This window comes from Pan troglodytes, chromosome 18 (assembly GCF_028858775.2).
Source record: "Pan troglodytes isolate AG18354 chromosome 18, NHGRI_mPanTro3-v2.0_pri, whole genome shotgun sequence".
In the NCBI taxonomy this organism is placed as follows: domain Eukaryota; kingdom Metazoa; phylum Chordata; class Mammalia; order Primates; family Hominidae; genus Pan; species Pan troglodytes.
Genome location: NC_072416.2, coordinates 65,849,308 through 65,871,047, shown reverse-complemented (window position 1 = coordinate 65,871,047; position 21,740 = coordinate 65,849,308). Strand labels below are relative to the sequence as shown.

Below are 21,740 nucleotides of genomic sequence, written 5' to 3'. Positions count from 1 at the left end.
CCTGGGGCCAGCCAGGCAGGGACTGATTCCCCCCCACAACTCCCCAGCACAGTCTGGAGAATGGCATGGGTTCAGACAAACGCTTTTATATTAAAAACTAGGGGTTAGCAGGACTGGAGCACGCAGGCTGCCCACAGGTTCCTAGCTTGCAGGCTCTGGCTCTCGAGGTCCCACACGCCTGATGTCAATCACCTGAAGCCGCTCCAGGGCAGTCTGGAGGATTTCCACCACGGCTTCTTCCTTCTCGTCACCCTCCTCTGGCATTTCCGACTCAGGGAGCTGGAAGGCCTGGCTCATGTAGGTGTTCACTGTCTGCTTGTCCAGGCTGGGGTCGATGGTCATCAGGCCCCCTCGCAGCTTGGGCAGAGTCACTTCCTCATGGCTGCCCCACAGGAAAGAGAGTGACAGGCCCTGACCCCTCCTCTCCGTGCCCCAGACTCCCAGGTGCCCTCCTCTGTGCTGGGCTGAGCAGTGGATGGTGCATGGTGCACAGGGAGACCCAGGGGCTTCAGGGGCCCAGCCTGTGGGACTCGCCTATGGATGAGGGTCACTCACAGTTCTATGCCCAGCTCCTGCTTTAGCTGCCGTAAGTACTCGTCCTTCTCATCCATGTATTGTTCCCAGAGTTTTTGCACAAAGGGCTCACTCTGGCCCTCCTCATCCTGGGAGGGGCCACAAGTCAGGGGGAGGGCACATTGGCTAGGGTCCAGCCAAGGCTAGGGCAGGGGCCAGGCCAGTCCCCAGACCCCACACACCCACCTCCATAAACAGTGAGCGGTAGTTGAGCAAGTCTGCATTGCTGCTGCTGAGATGCCAGCCCCCTGCCTCCATCAGCTCCTGGATTTGCTCTTCTGTCTTGAGAGGGAAGGTACTCTTGAGGACAGTGCTGTAGGGGAGACATGAGGGCCAACAGGGACCTGCTGAGGCCTGCTTGTGCCTCTCCCTAGTGCTCAAAAGGGAGTGAGTTCCGAGGCTGTGGCCCTTCCCACCAGGTGCCCCTTTTCCCTACAGATGCAGGAATAGTTGGGTAGGAGTTGGGGGTAGCCTGGACTGGCCTCTCACTTGAACTGCTCCATGGTTAGTAGCCCCTCATTCTGACTGTCAGCATTTGTCATCTCCTTCAGCAGCTGGGCTACTATCTCCTTCTGGGTGACATACACATTCTCACTCCGCTATAAGGAGAGAAGCATTATTCACCTCCTGTTCCTGGGAGTGGTGGGGGCAAAGCTGGTCTATACTAGGGACAAAGACCCCTCTCAGTCTCCCCAAGGGGAATAGGCCCCAGCTCACCTTTCCCATCAAGACTGCATAGAACTGACTCATAACCTCGTTGGAGTGGAAGATCTTGATATTTTCAAAAATAGTATAAGCCCAGGCCATGGCATCACTGGGCCCAAAGCGATGCTCCAGGAAATTGAAGAAGAAATCCGGGAATGTCTCTTTCTGCGGGATCGAGGAAATGCTCAGTCAGGCTTACGGTTGGTTGGCCCTCATCCCTGTCACCTCTGGACCTGCAGAGGACTCTGGATCTGAAGACCATGCTGGGCCAGAGTGGCTGGTGAGATCTGACCTGCTCCTCAGCAAGACGTTCCTTCCAGGCATCCTTGAGGAGGTTGACCACGTCCTTCTTGCTTGGCTTCTTGTTCTCCACGAGGCCATCAAACCGAAGAAAAGCAGGGATGGCTTCCCCATAGCCCTAGGAGGGAGGATATCAGCTCATCTCTGGACCCATCTGTGGCCCCACCCCCAATCAGGGAAGATCCCCAGTTGGTTCCCCAAAAGCTTGTCTGAGCAGCAGGGCATGGCTGTTCTGACTCTGGCCCAAGCCCCACTCCTGGGGCCTCCCCTACCAGACCAGGGAAGAAGTCTTTCTCCCGCAGCAGCCCCGAACCAATCTCTTCCAGGAGCACGTCCACCAGCTGGTCGCTGTTCTTGCCCTCAGCCAGCATCTGCCAGCGATCTGGGCCCCCAGCCACCACATCTGCATGTGGGGAGAGGGAGCTGGAGTCTGGGCCCACATGTAAGCAGGACCTGGGGCCCTGCCGGCTGCCCTCACCTTTGCACTTGGTCCAGTCAGGCCGCGGCGTGGAAGTGCGCTGGATCTCCTGCAGCTCAGAGAAGAATTGGTCCCGTTCCTTCAGCGTGCTCATGTGCAGCTGCATGAGGATCTCATGCTCCTTGCGAACCTCCTCGTAGCTGGCTCTCAGGGTGTCCAGCTGTGGGCAAGGACATTGGCCCTGGCCCCCCACCTGTGAGACCCCGTCCTACCCTCCTGGCCCTGCCTGCCTGCCAGCACCTGCTCCTGAAGATGCTTGTTGGTCTTCTCCTGCATTTCAAAGTCCCTCCTGGGGACCACATCTCCAAAGTTGGCCTTCATGGTGTTGAGTTCCATCTGCGTGCGGGTCAGGTCTTGCCGGGTCATCGTAAGAGCCAGGGTTAACTTCACAGGGTCCTCCCCCCAGATGCCTGCCAGGGGAGGGGGCCCACCAGCCCGTGTCACCGTGGCTTTCTCAGGGGTTGCCTGAAGCCCTCTGTCCTTCCTGTTTGGGGTTCCCTGGTTCTTGCCCACAGCACTACCAGCCTAGGGTTTCAGGCTAAAGTCTAGAAGCCCAGGAAACTGAGTACCAGGCCTGTCCAGCCCACTGGGAGCCTAGGATGCCTCAGCTACCGACTGTGTTCCTACAATTCTCAGTTCAACTCAGAAGATACACAGCCCTGCGGGAGGCAGGGACATCTCCCCTCTGAATGGTTATGGAATGAGCAGGTCTTAGGAATGTTGAATGAATGGGGCTTAGGGGTGAGACCAGAGTCTTCCAGCGTCTCAGAGAAGAGAAAAACCCGATTCCCAATTCAGGCTTACCTGGTGACTGGGCTAATGACATGTCCTCCCGCTGGTACCGCAGCTCATTCAGGTCTGCGATGAGGATCTTACGGGCATCTCGCTCACTGAGGTAGTGCAGGTACTCCTCAGCCAAGTTCTTCCTCAGTTTGGTCACCTGGCGAGAAGGTGGCTGTGTGGTCAGGGGCTGCCCCTGGACCCCTGTATGCAGCTGGTCACCCCAGGGAGTGGGCTGGGTTCTGGGGGGCCCCATCAGGGACTGTGAACAGGAAAGGTGAAAGAAGAAGGAGATTGGCCATTTCTGAGAATTCGGCAAGGTGCCAATGTTTCCCCCTGTGGGGAAAGTGCTGAGCCTAGCAGCAGGGCAGAGGGTGGAGTTAGCAAGGCTCTGGGGGAAGGTGGTGGCTCAGTGTGTCACTCTCTGTAGAAAGGCAGAGCGGGGTAGGGGGTCACCCTTGTCGTGGGGTTGGCAGGAATTCGGGGACTTGGTCATCATCACACCACTTCCATTCACCTCACTCTGCAATGAAATCTTCTCCTCATTCTTTTTGTCGATGAGTTTTAGCAAGTTCATCTTCTCTTTCTTGAGCAGGGAGATTTCATATTTCTCCTCAGCTCTCATGGCCAGGATCCTCTCATTGCAGTCCTCATTCACAGTGACAAGCTTGGCCTTCAGGGGCTCCAGAGCCCGAATCTTCTCCCTTTGGTGGGCTAAGCAGAGACAGGTGGGAGAGGTGCTTTGGGGCCATGGAGAACAAACAGCCAGAAGACACCCTAAGGTCATGGGTGAGTGGCTATGTCGCTTGCAAACCCCAAGAATCTCTGCATGCCTTGTTCAAAGCCATGGTCCCTGTTTCAGGCCTTCCTGCACTTGATTTTAAACCAAGGGCAGAGTTCAGATGAAGACCGGGGTCTCTCCTATGTCCTTTCCCTTACAGCCTTAAGTCCTGCAGCTGCACCATGCCCTGCACCTCCTGAGCCTGGCAGGGGAGCCTGCTGCCTCCCAGAGGTGCTGACTCTCTCCTGGGGTTCACTCCATTTTCAACAGGGACTGCCCCACTGTGCTTCTCAATGACAGGTGTTGTCAGGTGCTCTGGGGTGCCCTATCATGGAACAGTCTGTGCAGAATGGCTGAGGGGCCTTGGTGACCTCAAGCCCAGTTGGTAGCTGCCCCAGCCCTGCTGTGGAGCACCAGAAGGTCGAATAGGATCTTCTCCACCCCTTCCAGGCTGGGACAAGGAGGGGAGCTGCATTCTTTTTTTTTTTTTTTTTTTTTTTTTTTTGCGATGGAGTCTTGTTCTTTTGCCCAGGCTGGAGTGCGGTGGTGTGATCTCAACTCACTGCAACCTCCACCTCCTAGGTTCAAGCAATTCTCCTGCCTCAGTCTCCCAAGTAGCTGGGATTACAGGTGTGTGCCACCATGCGCAGCTAATTTTTTTGTGTTTTTACTAGAGACAGAGTTTCACCATGTTGGCCAGGCTGGTCTCAAACTCCTGACCTCAAGTGATCTACCGCCTCGGCCTCCTAAAGTGCTGGGATTACAGGCGTGAGCCACTACGCCTGGCAGGAGGTGCATTCTTACCCAGCATCCCCTCATACGCATTCTTGATGGAGGATAGTAATGGCTTGTACGTTTTGAAGTCCTCTATGAAGAACTCAAAGATCTCTCTGTAAGGCTGGCAAGAAAAGGGAACCCATCATCTCCTGGCCCACAGCTGCCAACCTTAGTGGGGAACTGTTTTTCTTTTTCTTTTTTCCTGAGACGGAGTGTCGCTCCATCACCCAGGCTGGAGTGCTGTGGTGCAATCTCAGCTCACTGCAACCTCTGCCTCCCAGGTTCAAGTGATTCTCCTGCCTCAGCCTCCTGAGTAGCTGGGATTACAGGCACGCGCCACCACACCTGGCTAATTTTTGTATTTTTAGTAGAGATGAGGTTTCACCATGTTGGCCTGGATGGTCTCGATCTCCTGACCTCGTGATCTACCCACCTCGGCCTCCCAGAGTGCTGGGATTACAGGTGTGAGCCACTGTGCCCGGCACTGTTTTTTTCTTTACTGGGCTTAGTAGTATTCCGGCATGAGGCTGCCAGGTCACTTATATTCAAGTAAATGCCCTAGATACCACCCGGGTACCTCACAGTGCCACGGAGCCTGGGGGGCAGCTCTCTGGAGGCCTGTCCTGATGCTGTCTCTGAGGCCTAGTGGACTGCCATGACCATAGACAGACCTCCACTCTGTGCCTGAGCCCCTCTCTGGCTCTCCAGGCAGCCAGCCTCTTGCTTTCTAGACACTGCATCATTGGCCTCTCACTTGTAACCTCTCCCCATCTTAGAGCCTGGTAGATTCAGGAGATTGAAGGTTGTACCCTTGCATCCTGACATGCAAGTAGGGGTGTGGTCTTCTGTCCCATTTGGACACATGGGAGGTTTCTGGAGGCAGCATTGCTCACTGAAATGAGCACAGTCTCCAGAGTCAGCCCTGAGTTTGAAGCCCAGCCCCACTACGCCATAGTGGTATGCTTTCTTCCTTATCTGTTCAGGAGATCGATGTAAGGCCCCAGCCCAGGGCCTTGCACTTGCACATAGCCAGTGCTCAGTAAATGCTTTAGTCAATGACTAAGTCAAAAGGCAGGGATTCTCTGTCATCATCCTTGTTTGAGCAGATTTGGTGATTCTCTCCCTACTATACACTGGTATCTGGGTTGGATCTGATCTCTCTCTCTCTCTCTCTTCCTCCCTCCCTCCTTATGCATCTGTGCTGGTTCCTTAAGCTTGGGGTTGTTGCCACTGGGCTGGTAAACACGGTGTGACCCCTGCTTGCCCAACTGCCAGCATTCAGGCTACGTTCACTGATGTCCAGTGGCCCAACCTGGGTACTGGGGATCACAGAGCTGCAGGGACTGGGCACAGCATCCAGGCCACCTGACTCAGGTGAGGAAACCCCAGCCTCAGGAGACTTTCCGATCCACATTGCAGCCTTGCCTGCTCACTGGTGTTTTCTTTTCTTTTTTTTTTTTTTTGAGATGGAGTCTCACTCTGTTGCCCAGGCTGGAGTGCAGTGGCGTGAACTTGGCTCACTGCAAGCTCCGCCTCCCAGGTTCATGCCATTCTCCTGCCTCAGCCTCCCGAGCAGCTGGGACTACAGGTGCCTGCCACCACACCTGGCTAATTTTTTTGTATTTTTAGTAGAGACGGGGTTTCACCATGTTAGCCAGGATGGTCTCGATCTCCTGACCTGGTGATCCGCCTGCCTCGGCCTCCCAAACTGCTGGGATTACAGGTGTGAGCCACCGTGCCTGGCATTCTTTTTTCTGTTGACAGAGTCTCACTCTGTTGCCCAGGCTGTAGTGCAGTGGCATGATCTCGGCTCACTGCAACCTCTGCCGCCTGGGTTCAGGCAATTCTCCTGCCTCAGCCTCCTGAGTAGCTGGGACTACAGGTGTGCACCACCACTGCAGGTTTTGTATTTTTAGTAGAGGCAGGGTTTCACCATGTTGACCAGGCTGGTCTTGAACTCCTGACCTCAAGTGATCCTCCTGCCTCAGCCTCCCGAAGTGCTGGGATTACAGGCATGAGCCACTGTGCCCAGCCTCACTGGCATTTTCTTAGGATGTTTCATGCTTCTGTTCAGGGAAGGAGACCCAGGAGAGCTGGGAGAGGTGGGTCTCCCCTGAAGGTCTGAGGTGCTCAGTCCTTGTAGGTGAGGCTTTTTTTTGTTTTTGAGACAGAGTCTCACTCTTGTCGCCCAGGTTGGAGTGCAGTGGTGTGATCTTGTCTCACTGCAACCGCTGCCTCCCGGGTTCAGGGTTTAAGCGATTCTCCTGCCTCAGCCTCCTGAGTAGCTGGGACTACAGGTGCCCACTACCATGCCCGGCTAATTTTTGTACTTTTAGTAGAGACGGGGTTTCGCCATGTTGGCCAGGCTGGTCTTGAACTCCTGACCTCAGGTGATCCACCCGCCTTGGCCTCCCAAAGTGCTGAGATTACAGGCGTGAGCCACTGTGCCCGGCCGGTAGGTGAAGCTTCTTCCCACCCTTCCCCCACCCTCCCCAAGTTTCTTCTGTGGCTCTGACCTGCAGCCTTAGTTCCTGGGTGGAATCTGTGCCCAGGTCCAGTAGGAGGAGCTCCTTGCGTAGGTAGTTTTCCAGTTCCTCCAAGTACCGGGGCTTGGCAGTGTGAAAGGGGTGCTGCTGGCAGCTCCTGCAGGGGACAGTGGCTGATATGTGGCCAGCACCCCCACGGGGTCCTTATGCCCTCAGTCTGGGGCAACACACGCCCCTGCCCTGTCTCTTGGCCCAAAGCCTGGCCCATGCCAGCCCACCCACCATGGGACTGACCCTGGCTTACCCTACTCGCTTCCGGTAGTCATCTGAACAGGGTTTTCGATTTTGCAAAATGGTCTGGCCACTGGTGTATGTGGGCCATGGGGACAGGTGCCCACCCATGGAGAACTGACCAGTCTGCAGGGAGGTACAGGTGGGGTTGCCATGGCAACATTGCTCCCCTTCCTAATGTTTCTCTCCATCTCTCCTCCCCCAGTCCTGACTTTTTTTTTTTTTGAGACAGTCTTGCTCTGTTGCCCAGGCTGGAGTGTGGTGGCATGATCTTGGCTCACTGCAACCTTCGCCTCCCAGGTTCAAGCTATTCTCTGCCTCAGCCTCCCGAATAGCTGAGATTACAAGCACCCACCACCACGCCCAGCTAATTTTTGTATTTTTAGTAGAGACGTGGTTTCACCATCTTGGCCAGGCTGGTCTTGAACTCTTAACCTCGTGATCCACCCACTTTGGCCTCCCAAAGTGCTGGGATTACAGGCGTGAACCACCGCGCCTGGCCAGCCCTGATGTGTTTTACAAACATCTCTCAACATGGTTCATAATTAAGACTGTGGGTTCTTGAGTTAGAGAAGACTGGGGTTAAGTCTCAAATGTCCCTTATTAGCTATGTCACAACTTCTCTGAGCCTTAGTTCTCACGTCTGTAAAATAGGGATGATGGTAGTCTTTGTCACAGTGTATTGATGTGAGGATGCAATGAGAAAGCATAGTCGGGAGCGGTGGCTCACTCCTGTAATTCCCAGCACTTTCGGAGGCTGAGGTGGGTGGATCATGAGGTCAGGAGATCGAGACTATCCTGGCTAACACGGTGAAACCCCGTCTCTACTAAAAATACAAAAAAAAATTAGGCCGGGCATGGTGGCTCATGCCTGTAATCCCAGCACTTTGGAAGGCCAAGGCGGATGGATCACAAGGTCAGGAGATCGAGACCATCCTGGTTAACACGGTGAAACCCCGTCTCTACTAAAAACACAAAAAATTATCCAGGCGTGGTGTCGGACACCTGTAGTCCCAGCTACTCTGGAGGCTGAGGCAGGAGAATGGCGTGAACCCAGGAGGCGGAGTTTGCAGTGAGCCAAGATTGCGCCACTGCACTCCAGCCTGGCGACAGAGCGAGACTCAGTCTCAAAAAAAAAAAAAAAAAAAATTAGCCAGGTGTGGTGGCATGTGCTTATAGTCCCAGCTACTCAGGAGGCTGAGGCAGGAGAATCCCTTGAACCCAGGAAGCGGAGGTTGCGGTGAGCCGAGATTGCACCATTGCACTCCAGCCTGGACAACAAGAACAAAACTCTGTCTCAAAAAAAAAAAAAAAAAAAAGAGGGAAAGCATAATGTGTGCTTTACATGGACCCTGGTACTTGCTAGGAACTCAGTAAAGATTAGCCATTCTGGCCAGGCACAGTGGCTCATGCCCGTAATCCCAGCAGTTTGGGAGGCCAAGGTGTGCGACTTTTAGCACTTTGAGGCCAAGGTGGGCAGATCACTTGAGGTCAGGAATTTGAGACCAGCCTGGCCAACATGGTGAAACTCCATCTCTACTAAAAATACAAAAATTAGCCGGGCATGGTGGCACACGCCTGTATTCCCAGCTACTCGGGAGGCTGAGGCAGGAGAATCGCTTGAACTCGGGAGGCAGAGGTTGCAGTGAGCTGGGATCGACCCCTTGCACTCCAGCCGCGGGGACAAGAGTGAAACTCCATCTCAAAAAAAAAAAAAAAAAAGACTATCAAAATGGATGTAATTATTTATGTATGTATGTTTATATGTCTGTATTTATTTATTTATTTGAGATGGAGTTGCCAAGCTGGAGTTGCCCAAGCTGGAGTGCAGTACAGTAGCACGATCTCTGCTCACTGCAGCTCTGCCTCTTGAGTTCAAGCGATTCTCCTGCCTCAGACTCCCGAGTAGCTGGCCTGCCACCATGCCCGGTTCTTTTGTATTTTTAGTAGAGATTACAAGTGTGAGCCACCACGCCCAGCTCACGCCTGATTCCCAGCACTTTGGGAGGCGGAGGCAGGCGGATAACCTGAGGCCAGGAATTTGAGGCCAGCCTGGCCAACATGTTGAAACCCCATCTCTACTAAAAATACAAAAATTAACCAGGCCTGGTGGTGCACGCCTGTAATCCCAGCTATTTCGGAGGCCGAGGCAGAAGAATTGCCTCAACCCTGGAGGCAGAGGCCACAGTGAGCAGAGATGGCATGACTGTACTCCGGTCTGGGCGACAGAGAGAGACTCTGTCTCAAAAAAAAAAAAAAAAAAAAAAAGGATGGGGTCTCACTATGTTGCCCACGCTGGGCTTCTCGAACTGTCCTGGGATCAAGAGATCCTCCTACCTTGTCCTCCCAAAGTGCTGGGATTACAGGCTTGAGTCATGATGCCCAGCCTAATTTTTATAAAAGCACAAAATAACCCTGGAAGACACCTGGGAGTTTATTTTTTATTTTTTTTCTTAGAGACAGGGTCTTACTCTGACACCCAGGCTGGAGTGCAGTGACCCAATAACACCTCACAGTAACTACAAACTCCCGGGCTCAAGAGATCCTCCCACCTCAGTCTCCTGAGTAGCTAGGACTACATGGGCACACCACCATTCCTGGTTAATTTAAAAAATCTTTTTCGTAGAGATGAAATCTCCCTGTGTTGCCAGGCTGGTCTCAAACTCCTGGTCTCAAGCAGTCTTCCTTCTTTGGCCTCCCAAAGTGTTAGGATTACAGGTGTGAGCCAGCCTTGTTTTTCAGAATTTTATTTATTTATTTATTTGAGACTGAGTCTCGCTCTGTCGCCCAGGCTGGGGTGCAGTGGCACAATCTCTGCTCACTGCAGCCTCCATCTCCTGGGTTCAAGTGATTGTCCTGCCTCAGCCTCCCGAGTAGCCGGAATCACAGGTGTATGCCACCACGCCCAGCTAATTTTTGTATTTTTAGTAGAGATGGGGTTTCACCATGTTGGCCAGGCTGGTCTTGAACTCCTGACCTAGTGATCTGCCCACCTCAGCCTCCCAAAATGCGGGGATTACAGGTGTTAGCCACTGCGCCCGGCCCAGACTATTTTTTATTATTTGTTTTTATTTATTCATTTATTTTGAGACGGACCCTCACTCTGTTGCCCAGGCTGGAGCGCAGTGGCACTATCTTGGCTCACTGCAACCTCCACCTCCCAAATTCAAGCAATTCTCCTGCCTCAACCTCCCAAAGAGCTGGGACTGCAGGCATGCACCACCACACCCAGCAAATTTTGTATTTTTAGTAGAAACGGGGTTTCACCATGTTGCCCAGGGTGGTCTTCAACCCCTGACCTCAGGTGATCCACCCACTTCGGCCTCCCAAAGTGCTGGGATTACAGGCGTGAGCCACCGCGCCCGGCCGTTTTTCAGACTTGTAAAAGACCAGTCCTTGGCCGGGCGCGGTGGCTTACGCTTGTAATCCCAGCACTTTGGGAGGCCAAGGCGGGCAAATCACGAGGTCAGGAGACGGAGACCATCCTGGCTAACACGGTGAAACCTCGTCTCTACTAAAAACGCAAAAAATGGCCGGGCGCGGTGGCTCACGCCTGTAATCCCAGCACTTTGGGAGGCCGAGGCGGGTGGATCACGAGGTTAGGAGATCGAGACCACGGTGAAACCCCGTCTCTACTAAAAATACAAAAAAAAAAAAAAAAAAAAATAGCCGGGCGCGGTAGCGGGCGCCTGTAGTCCCAGCTACTCAGGAGACTGAGGCAGAAGAATGGCGTGAACCCGGGAGGCAGAACTTGCAGTGAGCCGAGATCGCGCCACTGCACTCCAGCCTGGGCGACAAAGCAAGACTCTGTCTCAAAAAAACAAAAAACAAAAAAAACCCGCAAAAAATTAGCCAGGTGTGGTGACACGTGCCTGTAGTCCCAGCTACTAGGGAGGCTGAGGCAGGAGAATCGCTTGAACCTGGGAGGTGGAGGTTGCAGTGAGCCAAGACTGTGCCACTGCGCTCCAGCCTGGGCGAGGAGCGAGGCTCCGTCTCAAAAAATAAATTAATTAATACTAAAAAAAAAAAAAAAAGACCAGTCCTCGTGTTCTGGCTACTGTTTCTACCGGGAGAAAATGTGGCTACCCTCCTTTGCTTGCAGAGGCTAGTGGAAGCTGGAGAACCAGCTGCCAGGGCCGCGTCTCGGCTAGGTTATTAACAGCTGAGGGATCTCCGCCCAGGTGGCTGGAACGCAGTGCTCCCGGGCGCTCCGTGCTCTCTGCTTCCCCCTGTAGGTAAAAACGGTAAGGCGGCCCCGGAGGGACGGCGGGAGGGAACACTGTCCCCTGGTGGTTGATGCCGCGCAAAAGAAAGAATGAAAAAGCCTGGCCCACAGAAGGTGGCAGCTGAGAAGGCTGCCCGGGAGCCTCAGAGCTCTCCCCTAGTCATCAGGTCTTTTGGGCTGCGCTTGGTCTCTGCGAATAATCCATACTGACCCCTCCTTTCTCCTCCCTGGAGTCACTCCCGCAGGGGTGTTGGGAGTCCCCAGCCCCACAAAGTGTGTGGCCCATGTGTTTCCAAATTCCCCACGAGGGTCAGGGTCACAGAAGTAAAACCACCATACAGCCCATGCTGTTCCACTGTGAGCCAGAGTTGTAAGTTTACTCAAATGTATTTTTTCCTTTATGAGATTTGGACAATGGCTATCTGCTGATTAATAACAATCCTATGATCATATCAACAAGAGCCCAAAAGTACTTAATAAGACAGCATTGGGGCCAGGTACAGTGGCTCACGCCTGTAATCCCAGCACTTTGGGAGGCCGAGGCGGGCGGCCATCACGAGGTCAGGAGATCGAGACCATCCTGGCCAACACGGTAAAACCCCATCTCTACTAAAAATACAAAAAAAATTAGCCAGGTGTGTTGGCGGGCGTCTGTCCCAGCTACTGGGGAGGCTGAGGCAGGAGAACGGGGTGAACGCGGGAGGCGGAGCTTGCAGTGAGCCGAGATTGCGTCACTGCACTCCAGCCTGGGCGACAGAGCGAGATTCCGTCTCAAAAAAAAAAAAAAAAAAAAAAAATTAGCCGGGCATGGTGGTGTGCACCTGTAATCCCAGCTACTCAGGAGGCTGAGGTAGGATAATCACTTGAACCCGGGAGGCGGAGGTTGCAGTGAGCCGAGATCGCGCCACTGTACTCCTTCCTGGGTGACAGAGCAAGACCCCATCTCAAAAAAAAAAAAACAGTATTGAGCTCAGTGTGGTGGCTCACACCTGTAATCCTAGTGCTTTGGGAGGCCAAGGAAGGAGGATAGCTTGAGCCCAGGAGTTCAAGACCAGCTTGGGCAATGTAGTTAGACTCTGCCTCTACAAAAAATGCAAAAAATAGCCAGGTGTGGTGGCGCACTCCTGTAGTCTCAGCTACTCAGGAGGCTGAGTGGGAGGATTGGTTCAGCATGGGAGGTGGAGTCTGCAGTGAGCTGTGTTTGTGCCACTGCACTCCAGCCAGAGTGTCAAAGCAAAACTCTGTCCCCCCCTGCCAAAAAAATTAGCTGGGTATGGTGGCATGTGCCTATAGTTCCAGCTACTTGGGAGGGTGAGGTAGGAGGATCACTTGAGCCCTGGCATTTGAGACTGCAGCGAGCCATAACTGCACCACTGCACCCTGACAGGCAAAAGCCTGTCTCAAAAAAAAAGATGGCATTCTTTTTTTTTTTTTGAGATGTAGTCTTGCTCTGTTGTCCAGGCTGGAGTGCAGTGGTGTGATCTCGGCTCACTGCAACCTCCACGTCCCAGGTTAAAGCAATTCTCATGCCTCAGCCGCCTGAGTAGCTGGGACTACAGATGCACCACCATGCATGGCTAATTTTTATATTTTTAGTAGATATGGGGTTTCGCCATGTTGGCCAAGCTGGTCAAACTCCTTACTTCAGGTGATCCGCCTGCCTCGGCCTCCCAGAGTATTGGGATTATAGGCATGAGTCACTGCGCCCGGCTCTTTTTTTTTTTTAATTTAAATTTCATTTCTCTTCTGATACCTTTGGTACAGCATTCATTTTTATATACAAACTTTAAAAAAGAGGAATGGCGGAGAGATCCGGAGTGAACATGGTAGAGACGCATCTCTTTCCTCCTGCTTTCACACACCTACTCAGCAATTATGGAGCTATCAACATTTGGCAGACATTCAGGTAGCCTGTTAGATTCTAGGGCCATAAAGATAGAAAGATAACAGTCACAGCCATGAAGGACCTTGGCAGATCTGGTGTGACCGTCCCAGCAGGTAGCACAGTGCCTGGTGTGTTGGCGGGAGGGATGAGAAGTAAGGGCTGCTGCAGAATGCTGAGCTGCTGGGGAGGGATGTCTGTGGGCAGAGGCGAGTTCTCTCTCTGCCTAGGGAGATCCGGGAAGGCTTTTCAGATGAGGAGCAGGCAGCCAGTGTACACACTTCTCCCCAAAGCCTGGTGGGCCTGGCCTCTCTGAGCCACACTCTCTGACTGAGAAGAAGCCACTCTGGTGGGCATGTTTCAGGTGGGTATGTTTCAGGTGGGTGGTACTCTTGGGTTGCAGGAAGGGAGACGGATAGGGTCTGGGGGCTGACATTTGGGGTTCCAAAACAACATTGTCACTAACCAGCGTCCTTCGTTTCTGAAGAAGCTTGCGATTCTGGGTGCTCTTGTCTTCTGTGAGAAAGGATTCATCTATGGTCACTCCTGAAGGCCGTGGCTGTAATCTGCACAGAGAAGGGAAAGCTGATGGTGGGTGACAGAGTCCAGAGTGGGAAGAGAACTCCCATCCTTCCTAGATCCACAAGGCATAGCCGTCTCCCTGAGCCAGGCTCTGGGTGCTGCCTCCGGATTCCCAGAGACACTGCCAAGCAAGTCCCTGGCCTTGGGTCCAAACCATTTGCTTACATTCCCAGAAACATTCTTTTCATCACCAAAATTTCACCAACTACTGCAGCAGCAGGACATCCTCCCCATGAACCCAGAGAACCCCATGGGCCTATACTTCTGTTCAGTGTTCAACTGTGGCTGTGGTATTGGTTTCATGTACACAACTCTGGCATACTCTGGGGCTGTGATACAAAGGGCAGGTGCTGTAGGACAAGAAGCACAGGGTCTGGGGTCCAGGATCTGGGGTGTGAGTCTGAGTCCTGCACTTACTGGCAGCTGATAGGGTCTAAGGGTTGACATCTGGGGTTCTAATAGGACCACCCTTGAGCAAGTCATTTAATATTTCTCAGCCTGGTTTCTTCACAAAGAAGTGGAGACAACTCTTTTTTTTTTTTTTTTTTTTTGAGATGGAGTCTTACCCTGTCACCCAGGCTGGAGTGCAGTGGTGCGATCTTGGCCCACTGCAACCTCCATCTCGCGGGTTCAAGCAATTCTCTGCCTCAGCATCCTGAGTAGCTGGGATTACAGGCACCTGCCACCACACATGGATAATTTTTGTATTTTCAGTAGAGACGGGGTTTCACCATGTTGGCCAGGCTGGTCTTGAATTCCTGACCTCATGATCCACCTGCCTTGGCCTCCCAAAATGCTGGGATTACAGGCGTGAGCCACTGTGCCTGGCCAGAGACAACTCTTGCTTTGCCTATCTTACAAAGTTATGAAGTTTATTTTATTTATTTATTTATTTTGAGATGCAGTCTCACTCTGTCACCCAGGGTAGAGTGCAGTGGCGCCATCTCAGCTCACTGCAACCTCCACCTCCTGGGTTCAAGCAATTCTCCTTCCTCAGCTTCCTGAGGAGCTGGGACTACAGGCCCCTGCCACCATGCCCAGCTAATTTTTGTATTTTTAGTAGAGATGGGGTTTCACCATGTTGGCCAGGCTGGTCTTGAACACCTGACCTCAAATGATCCACCCACGTCCACCTCCCAAACTGCTGGGATTACAGGCATAAGCCACCGCGACCGGCCTGAAGTTTAAATAAGAATGAGCTGGGTGTGGTGGCGGGTGCCTCTAATTCCAGCTACTCAGGAGGCTGAGGCAGAAGAATCACTTGAATCTGGGAGGCGGAGGTTGCAGTGAGCCGAGATTGCACCACTGCACTCCAGCCTGGGTGATAGAGTAAAACTCTGTCTGAAAGCAAAACAAAAAAAATTAGATGTGCATCTGGGCGTGGTAGCTCATGCCTGTAATCCCAGCACTTTGGGAAGCCAAGGCGGGCAGATCGCTTGAGCCCAGGAGTTCGAGACGAGCCTGAGCAACATAGTGAGACTTTGCCTCTATTTTTATTTATTTATTTATTTTTATTTATTTCTGGTTTCAAACTCCTGACCTCAGGTGATCTGCCTGCCTTGGCCTCCCAAAGTGCTGGGATTACAGGCGTGAGCCACCGTACCTAGCCAATTTTTTTTTTTTTTTTTGAGACAGAGTCTGACTCTGTTGCCCAGGCTGGAGTGCAATGGCATGATCTCGTCTCGCTGTAGCCTCCGACTCCCAGGTTCAAGCAATTCTCTTGCCTCAGCCTCCTGAGTAGCTGGGACTACAGGTGCACGCTACCGTGCCTAGCTAATTTTTGTATTTTTAGTAGAGATGGAGTTTCACCATGTTGGCCAGGATGGTCTCGATCTCCTGACCTCGTGATCTGCCCGCCTCAGCCTTCCAAAGTGCTGGGATTACGGGTGTGAGCCACCGTGCCCGGCCTCTTTTTTTTAAATAAATAAAAAAAAATGAGATATGCAAAATACCATGTATACTGCAATGAACTGCATAGATGTTCATTATGACAGTAGAACAGGAAAAGCCTCTTAGAACAGCCATCCTAGGAAGGCATTTGGGGACCAACAGGAAGGGCTACTGTGAGCAGGCAGGCTCAGGTGGAACAAAAGGAAGAAGTAATTCCAACAATCCATGGGGTGGGGGTGTGTGATTTATGTTGCCAGATAGATCTTGTGTTCACTCCTCTTGCTTGCTGGTGATTTTGGGCATGCCGCTTAACATCTCTGAACCTCAGTGTCTTTGCTCATAAAAGTAGGATTAGGACTACCCAAACTCCAGGGAAGTTGAGAGCCCTAATGTGAACCCAGTTGAGAAACTCTGCCCTGTAATGCTGCTCAGCTATAGTCCATGGAGCAGTAATATTCCAAACCCTAGTCCTCTATTGCTTCTCAACATTGGACAAGTGTGAGCAAAACATATGGAGTAAGCAGTCGGTGAGGAGAAGGAAGAGTGTCTGCCCAGATGAGCTTGGGTGTGAGACAGTCTTGGAGACCAACAAGATACAACAGATCAACCCCAAGTGCTCACTGGGTTAAACCAATACCTTCTTATCAAGACTAATATATTATTCGCCGTGCAGTGGCTCAAGCCTGTAATCCCAGCACTTTGGGAGGCAGAGGTGGGCAAATCACGAGGTCAGGAGTTCAAGACCAGCCTGGCCAACATAGTGAAACCCTGTCTCTACTAAAAAAATACAAAAATTAGCCGGGTGTGGTGGCGGGCACCTGTAGTCCCAGCTACTCAGGAGGCTGAGGCAGGAGAATCTCTTGAACCCGGGAGTCGGAGGTTGCAGTGAGCCGAGATGGAGCCACTGCACTACAGCTTGGGCAACACAGAGAGACTCTGTCTCAAAAAAAAAAAAAAAAGACTAATCAATTCTCCAAACTCTGTTCTTGCTCATGCTGGAAGCACCAGGAAAGGCAAGGTAAGCAAGAAAATTGGGGAATTCTATAAATTCTGAGAAGCTGTTGAATGGAAAAGTTCAGTAGGTAACAGATGTTGTTAGTTTTGAATATCAAGGGAGACAACATTATAAAACAGACTTAAAACAAGGCAAACCAAACACCTGCTAGGGCCTGTACACTTATCCAAAAAGCTTAGGATGCTTGGGCTGGGCGTGATGGCTCACACCTGTAATCCCAGCACTTTGGGAGGCCGAGGTGGGCAGATCATGAGGTCAGGAGATCGAGACCATCCTGGCTAACACGGTGAAACCCTGTCTACTAAAAATACAAAAAATTAGCCAGGCGTGGTGGCACGTGCCTATAGTCCCAGCTACTAGGGAGGCTGGGGCAGGAGAATTGCTTGAACCCGGGAGGCAGAGGTTGCAGTGAGCTGAGATCATGCAACTGCACTCCAGCCTGGGCAATAGAGTGAGACACTCCATCTCAAAAAAAAAAAAAAAAAAGCTTAAGATGTTTTATATTAAATATTTTATGGTAACCCTCAGAGGGGAATGGGAAACATTTACATTTCTACCTCAAAGCTGGACCAAACTCAGTTATTTATTTATTTATTTATTTATTTTTTTAAGATGTAATCTGGCTCTGTCGCCCAGGCAGGAGTGTAGTAGCATGACCTCAGCTCACTGCAACCTCTGCCTCCCGGGCTCAAGTGATCCTCCTGCCTCAGCCTCCCAAGTAGCTGGGATTGCAGGTGAGCACCACCAAGCCCAGCTAATTTTTGTATTTTTAGTAGAGATGGGGTTTCACCGTGTTGGTCAGGCTGGTCTCGAATTCCTGACCTCATGATCTGCCCACCTTGGCCTCCCAAAGTGCTGGGATTACAGACGTGAGCCACCGCACCCGGCCTCAAGCTCAGTTATTTAAGTGGTAGTAGGCAGTGGGTTTGTCAGGGGTATATCTTGGTATTCAGTGAACGCAAGCTGCTGAGTTCCATCCACCAAGTGCCAGGGTTATGAGGGTGAAAGGAGAAAAGCCGATAGGGAGGAGAAACCTGCCCCAGGAAAATGCACAATTCGAAGGTCCCTTGCAGAGGGTCCTGATGACATGTTCCACAGTGCTAAGGTCTAGCCTATCCATCATGCTGCCCCTTTTTAAAGGGAAAGGATGAGGACACCCACAGTGTCTCTAAGAGAAACAGTGAGTCTGGCCCAACATCACTAAATGCTGGTGAATAAGGAATATGGTAGATTAATGATGTTGTATTTTTTTAATTTTATTTATTTACTATTTTTTGAGACAGGGTCTCACTCTCTTGCCCGGACTGGAGTGCAGTGGCCCGATCTCGGGTCACTGCAACCTCCGCCTCCCAGGTTCAAGCGATTCTCCTGCTTCAGCCTCCCGAGTAGCTGGGATTACAGGTGCATGCCACTACCGCCTGGCTAGTTTTTGTATTTTTAGTAGAGATGGGGTTTCACTATGTTGGCCAGGCTGGTCTTGAACTCCTGACCCCAAATGATGCACCCACCTCAGACTCCTAAAGTGCTGGGATTGCAAGCATGAGCCACTGCTCCCGGCCTGTATTATTTATTTATTTATTTATTTATTTATTTATTTATTTGAGACGGAGTCTTGCTGTGTCTCCCAGGCAGCTGGAATGCAGTGGCAAGATCTCAGCTCACTGCAACCTCCTCCTCCTGGGTTCAAGCAATTCTTGTGCCTCAGCCTCCAGAATAGCTGGGATTACAGGCACAGGTCACCATGCCTGGCTGATTTTCTTTCTTTTTTTGAGATGGAGTCTCACTCTGCTGCCAGGCTGGAGTGCAGTGGCATGATCTGGGCTCACTGCAACCTCCACCTCCTGGGTTCTCCTGCCTCAGCCTCCCGAGTAGTTGGGACTACAGGTGCAAGCCACCACACCTGGCTAATTTTTGTATTTTTAGTAGAGACAAGGTTTTACCATGTTGGCCAGGATGGTCTCGATCTTTTGACTCCGTGATCCGCCCACCTTGGCCTCCCAAAGTGCTGGGATTACAGGTGTGAGCCACTGTGCCTGGCCAATATTTTGTATTGCTATTAGAAACAGGGTTTTTGCCATATTGTCTAGCCTGGTCTCAAACTCCTGAGCTCAGGCAATCTGCCTGCCTTGGCCTCCCAAAGTAATAGGATTATAGGGGTGAGCCACCGTGCCTGGCTGTGCTTTTTTTTTGAGATGGAGTCTCACTCTGTCACCCAGACTGGAGTGCAGTGGCGAGATCTTGGCTCACTGCAAGCTCTGCCTCCCGGGTTCATGCCATTCTCCTGCCTCAGCCTCCCGAGTAGCTGAGACTATAGGCACCCGCCACCACACCCGGCTAATTTTTTTTTGTATTTTTAGTAGAGACAGGGTTTCACCATGTTAGCCAGGATGGCCTCGATCTCCTGACCTCGTGATCCACCTACCTTGGCCTCCCAAAGTGCTGGGATTATAGGCGTGAGCCACCACGCCTGGCTATTTTTTTTTTTTTAATAGACAGGGTCTTGCTTTGTTGCCCAGGCTACAAGGCACTAGTGTGATCACAGCTCACTACACCCTCTCGAACTTCTGGGTTCAAGTAATCCTCCTGCCTCAGCCTCCTGAGTAGCTGAAACTTTTATTATTATTATTATTATTATTTGTAGGGACAGGGTCTTACTATGTTTCCCAGGCTGGTCTTGAATTCCTTACCTCAAGTGATCCTCCCACCTTGGCCTCCCAAAGTATTGGGATTACAGGCATGAGCCATCATGACCAGCCCTGTGCTTCTTTCTTAAAATGAATGGGGATTCTCTTTCTGGGTCTGCTTCATATCCTTTTCATAGAGAATGGCAGTTTACTAAATTAATCCTGTGCTGGGTAACAATTCTCTTTCTCTCTCTCTCTTTTCTTTTTCCTTTTTTTTTTTTCTTTTTTTGAGACGGAGTCTCACTCTGTCGCCCAGGCTAGAGTGCGGTGGCGTGATCTTGGCTCACTGCAACCTCTGCCCTCTGCCTCCCTGGTTCAAGCGATTCTCCTGCCTCAGCCTCCCAAGTAGCTGGGAATACAGGTGCCTGCCACCATGCCAGGCTAAATTTTTTTTTTTTTTTGAGACGGAGTCTCGCTCTGTTGCCCAGGCTGGAGTGCAGTGGCAGGATCTCGGCTCACTGCAAGCTCTGCCTCCCAGGTTCATGCCATTCTCCTGCCTCAGCCTCCCGAGTAGCTGGGACTACAGGTGCCCACCACCACGCCCGGCTAAGTTTTTGTATTTTGTAGAGACCAGGTTTCACCACGTTAGCCAGGATGGTCTCGATCTCCTGACCTGGTGATCCCCCCGCCTCGGCCTCCCAAAGTGCTGGGATTATAGGCGTGAGCCACCGTGCCCGGCCTCTTAGGGGCTTTTGTAGGCTTTTCTCTGTCAAGGCAGCAGACCCTGAAGAGTTTAGGTGGGATTGGGTGGTGTTTTTTTTTTTTTCCCCACTGGGAATGAGTAGAAGGGGGGACACTACATTCATTCAACACTTACTGGGTGCCTATTACATACAAGAGCTGTGTCAAGAGCTTCACATATTCTGCCTAAATGTTCCCAACAATGTTTGTGGGGTGGGCTGTATCATTCCCATGTTTGAGATATATAAGCTGAGGCCTGGAACTTGAAGGGCCCTGTCTGAAGTCCCAAAACTAGAAAACGATTTAGCCAAAATTTTTGTTTTAATCCGTATGTATGGCTCTCCAGGCTGATGGAGCTGGTCATATTTTGCAGTACCCAGAGGCTATACACCTGAGTACAGGCAGAAGCTACCCAGAGGATGATCTCTCCAGGCTTCTAAAGTATTTCTTTACTTGTACAATGGTAATATTACTACTTTATACAGTTGTTGTGAGGATTAAATATGGTACGTAGGCCGGGTGTGGGGGTTCACGCTTGTAATCCCAGTTTGAGAGGTCGAAGTGGGAGGGTCGCTTGAGTCTAGGAGTTCGAAACCAGCCTGGGCAACGTGGTGAAACCTCGTCTCTACAAAAAACGAACAAAGAAACACCCAAAAATTAGCCGAGCGTAGTGGCGCATGCCTGTAGTCCCAGCTACTCGGGAGGCTGAGGTAGAAGGATCGCTTGAGCCCGGGAGGTCGAGGCTGCAGTGAGCCGTAGTAGTGCCACTGCACTCCAGCCTGGGCGACAGAACGAGATCTTGTCTCAAAAATAAAATATTTAAAAATGTGGTATATAAAGCATTTGGCATATAGTACATTCAATACAAACTGGTTGTTACTAGTAATGATAAAGTGCGCCTGCCGTTTCGCTAGCACGTAACGTCTTCACTGGGCTAAATCAGCCCGATTCTAACCGTTCCTGCAACCATTGACTTTGTGGTGCTGGAGCCCTAGATCAATGGTCAGAGGCCAGCAGGAGGTGCAGAGGTCCGGATCAAGTGCCATTTCCCTCTCTAGAAGTACTCAAACCCTCCTCTCTGCCCTCATCCCTGCCAGCGCCTACCTCGACGCGGACGAGAAGCTGTGGTACCGCGACTGCTGGCAGGCCATGACCCACGGGCAGGCGGGCAATCAGCACCCGCGGCCTGGGAAGCTGTGGTAGTGTACAGCCGGTCGCCATGGCGACCAGGCCCCAGAGGCCCCCGCGGCGGGGGCGGAGTCAGGGATGCGCCACGCCCCCGAGCCTAGCGCCCGCGGGCTGGGAGGAGGACAAAGTAGCAAAGGTGGACTGGGACCCGGCAGCGGGTGCCCTGAGAGTCAACCACTACAGCCGATTTGACCCCAGGTACCAGAACTGAGGCAGGGGGATGAACAGAGGCCATGGGGAGGGAAGTGTGCTGAGCGGCCGGAGCCGCTTTGCCGGCGGGAATTGTAGTTTTCGGTGTCCCGACGTCTCGATGGGACAGGCTTATGGCTGAGGACGGTTATACTACATCTCCCAGAATTCTCTACCAGCCCGAGTTGCTCCGCCTCTCGAGAGCTCTGCATTGTGGGGTATGGAGTTCGAAA

The 21,740-nt window shown here is 51.9% G+C and overlaps 1 protein-coding gene across 22 annotated transcripts; it reads right to left on the bottom strand.

Annotated features, from left to right (window-relative positions):
• Window positions 1-66: 66 nt before the first annotated feature.
• TSNAXIP1 (translin associated factor X interacting protein 1) lies at window positions 67-21,681 on the bottom strand. 22 transcript variants are annotated; one of them, XM_063797267.1, is made up of 17 exons: window positions 21,235-21,410; window positions 13,745-13,844; window positions 13,259-13,317; window positions 7,185-7,297; window positions 6,911-7,037; window positions 4,422-4,515; window positions 3,354-3,550; window positions 2,861-2,996; window positions 2,297-2,466; window positions 2,057-2,216; window positions 1,851-1,981; window positions 1,571-1,696; window positions 1,291-1,443; window positions 1,063-1,172; window positions 760-886; window positions 556-662; window positions 67-382 (listed from the first exon to the last, which is right to left on the bottom strand). In XM_063797267.1, exons 4-17 carry the CDS (start codon window positions 7,280-7,282, stop codon window positions 142-144), a joined length of 1,977 nt encoding a protein of 658 aa, XP_063653337.1. In that variant the 5' UTR covers window positions 7,283-7,297; window positions 13,259-13,317; window positions 13,745-13,844; window positions 21,235-21,410; the 3' UTR covers window positions 67-141. The 22 variants fall into 22 exon arrangements, with proteins under 22 accessions (XP_063653337.1, XP_063653339.1, XP_009429334.1 ...); XM_063797269.1 differs by having other exon boundaries at window positions 2,057-2,105; window positions 21,235-21,373; XM_009431059.4 differs by lacking the exon at window positions 13,259-13,317 and having other exon boundaries at window positions 21,235-21,681.
• Window positions 21,682-21,740: the final 59 nt, after the last annotated feature.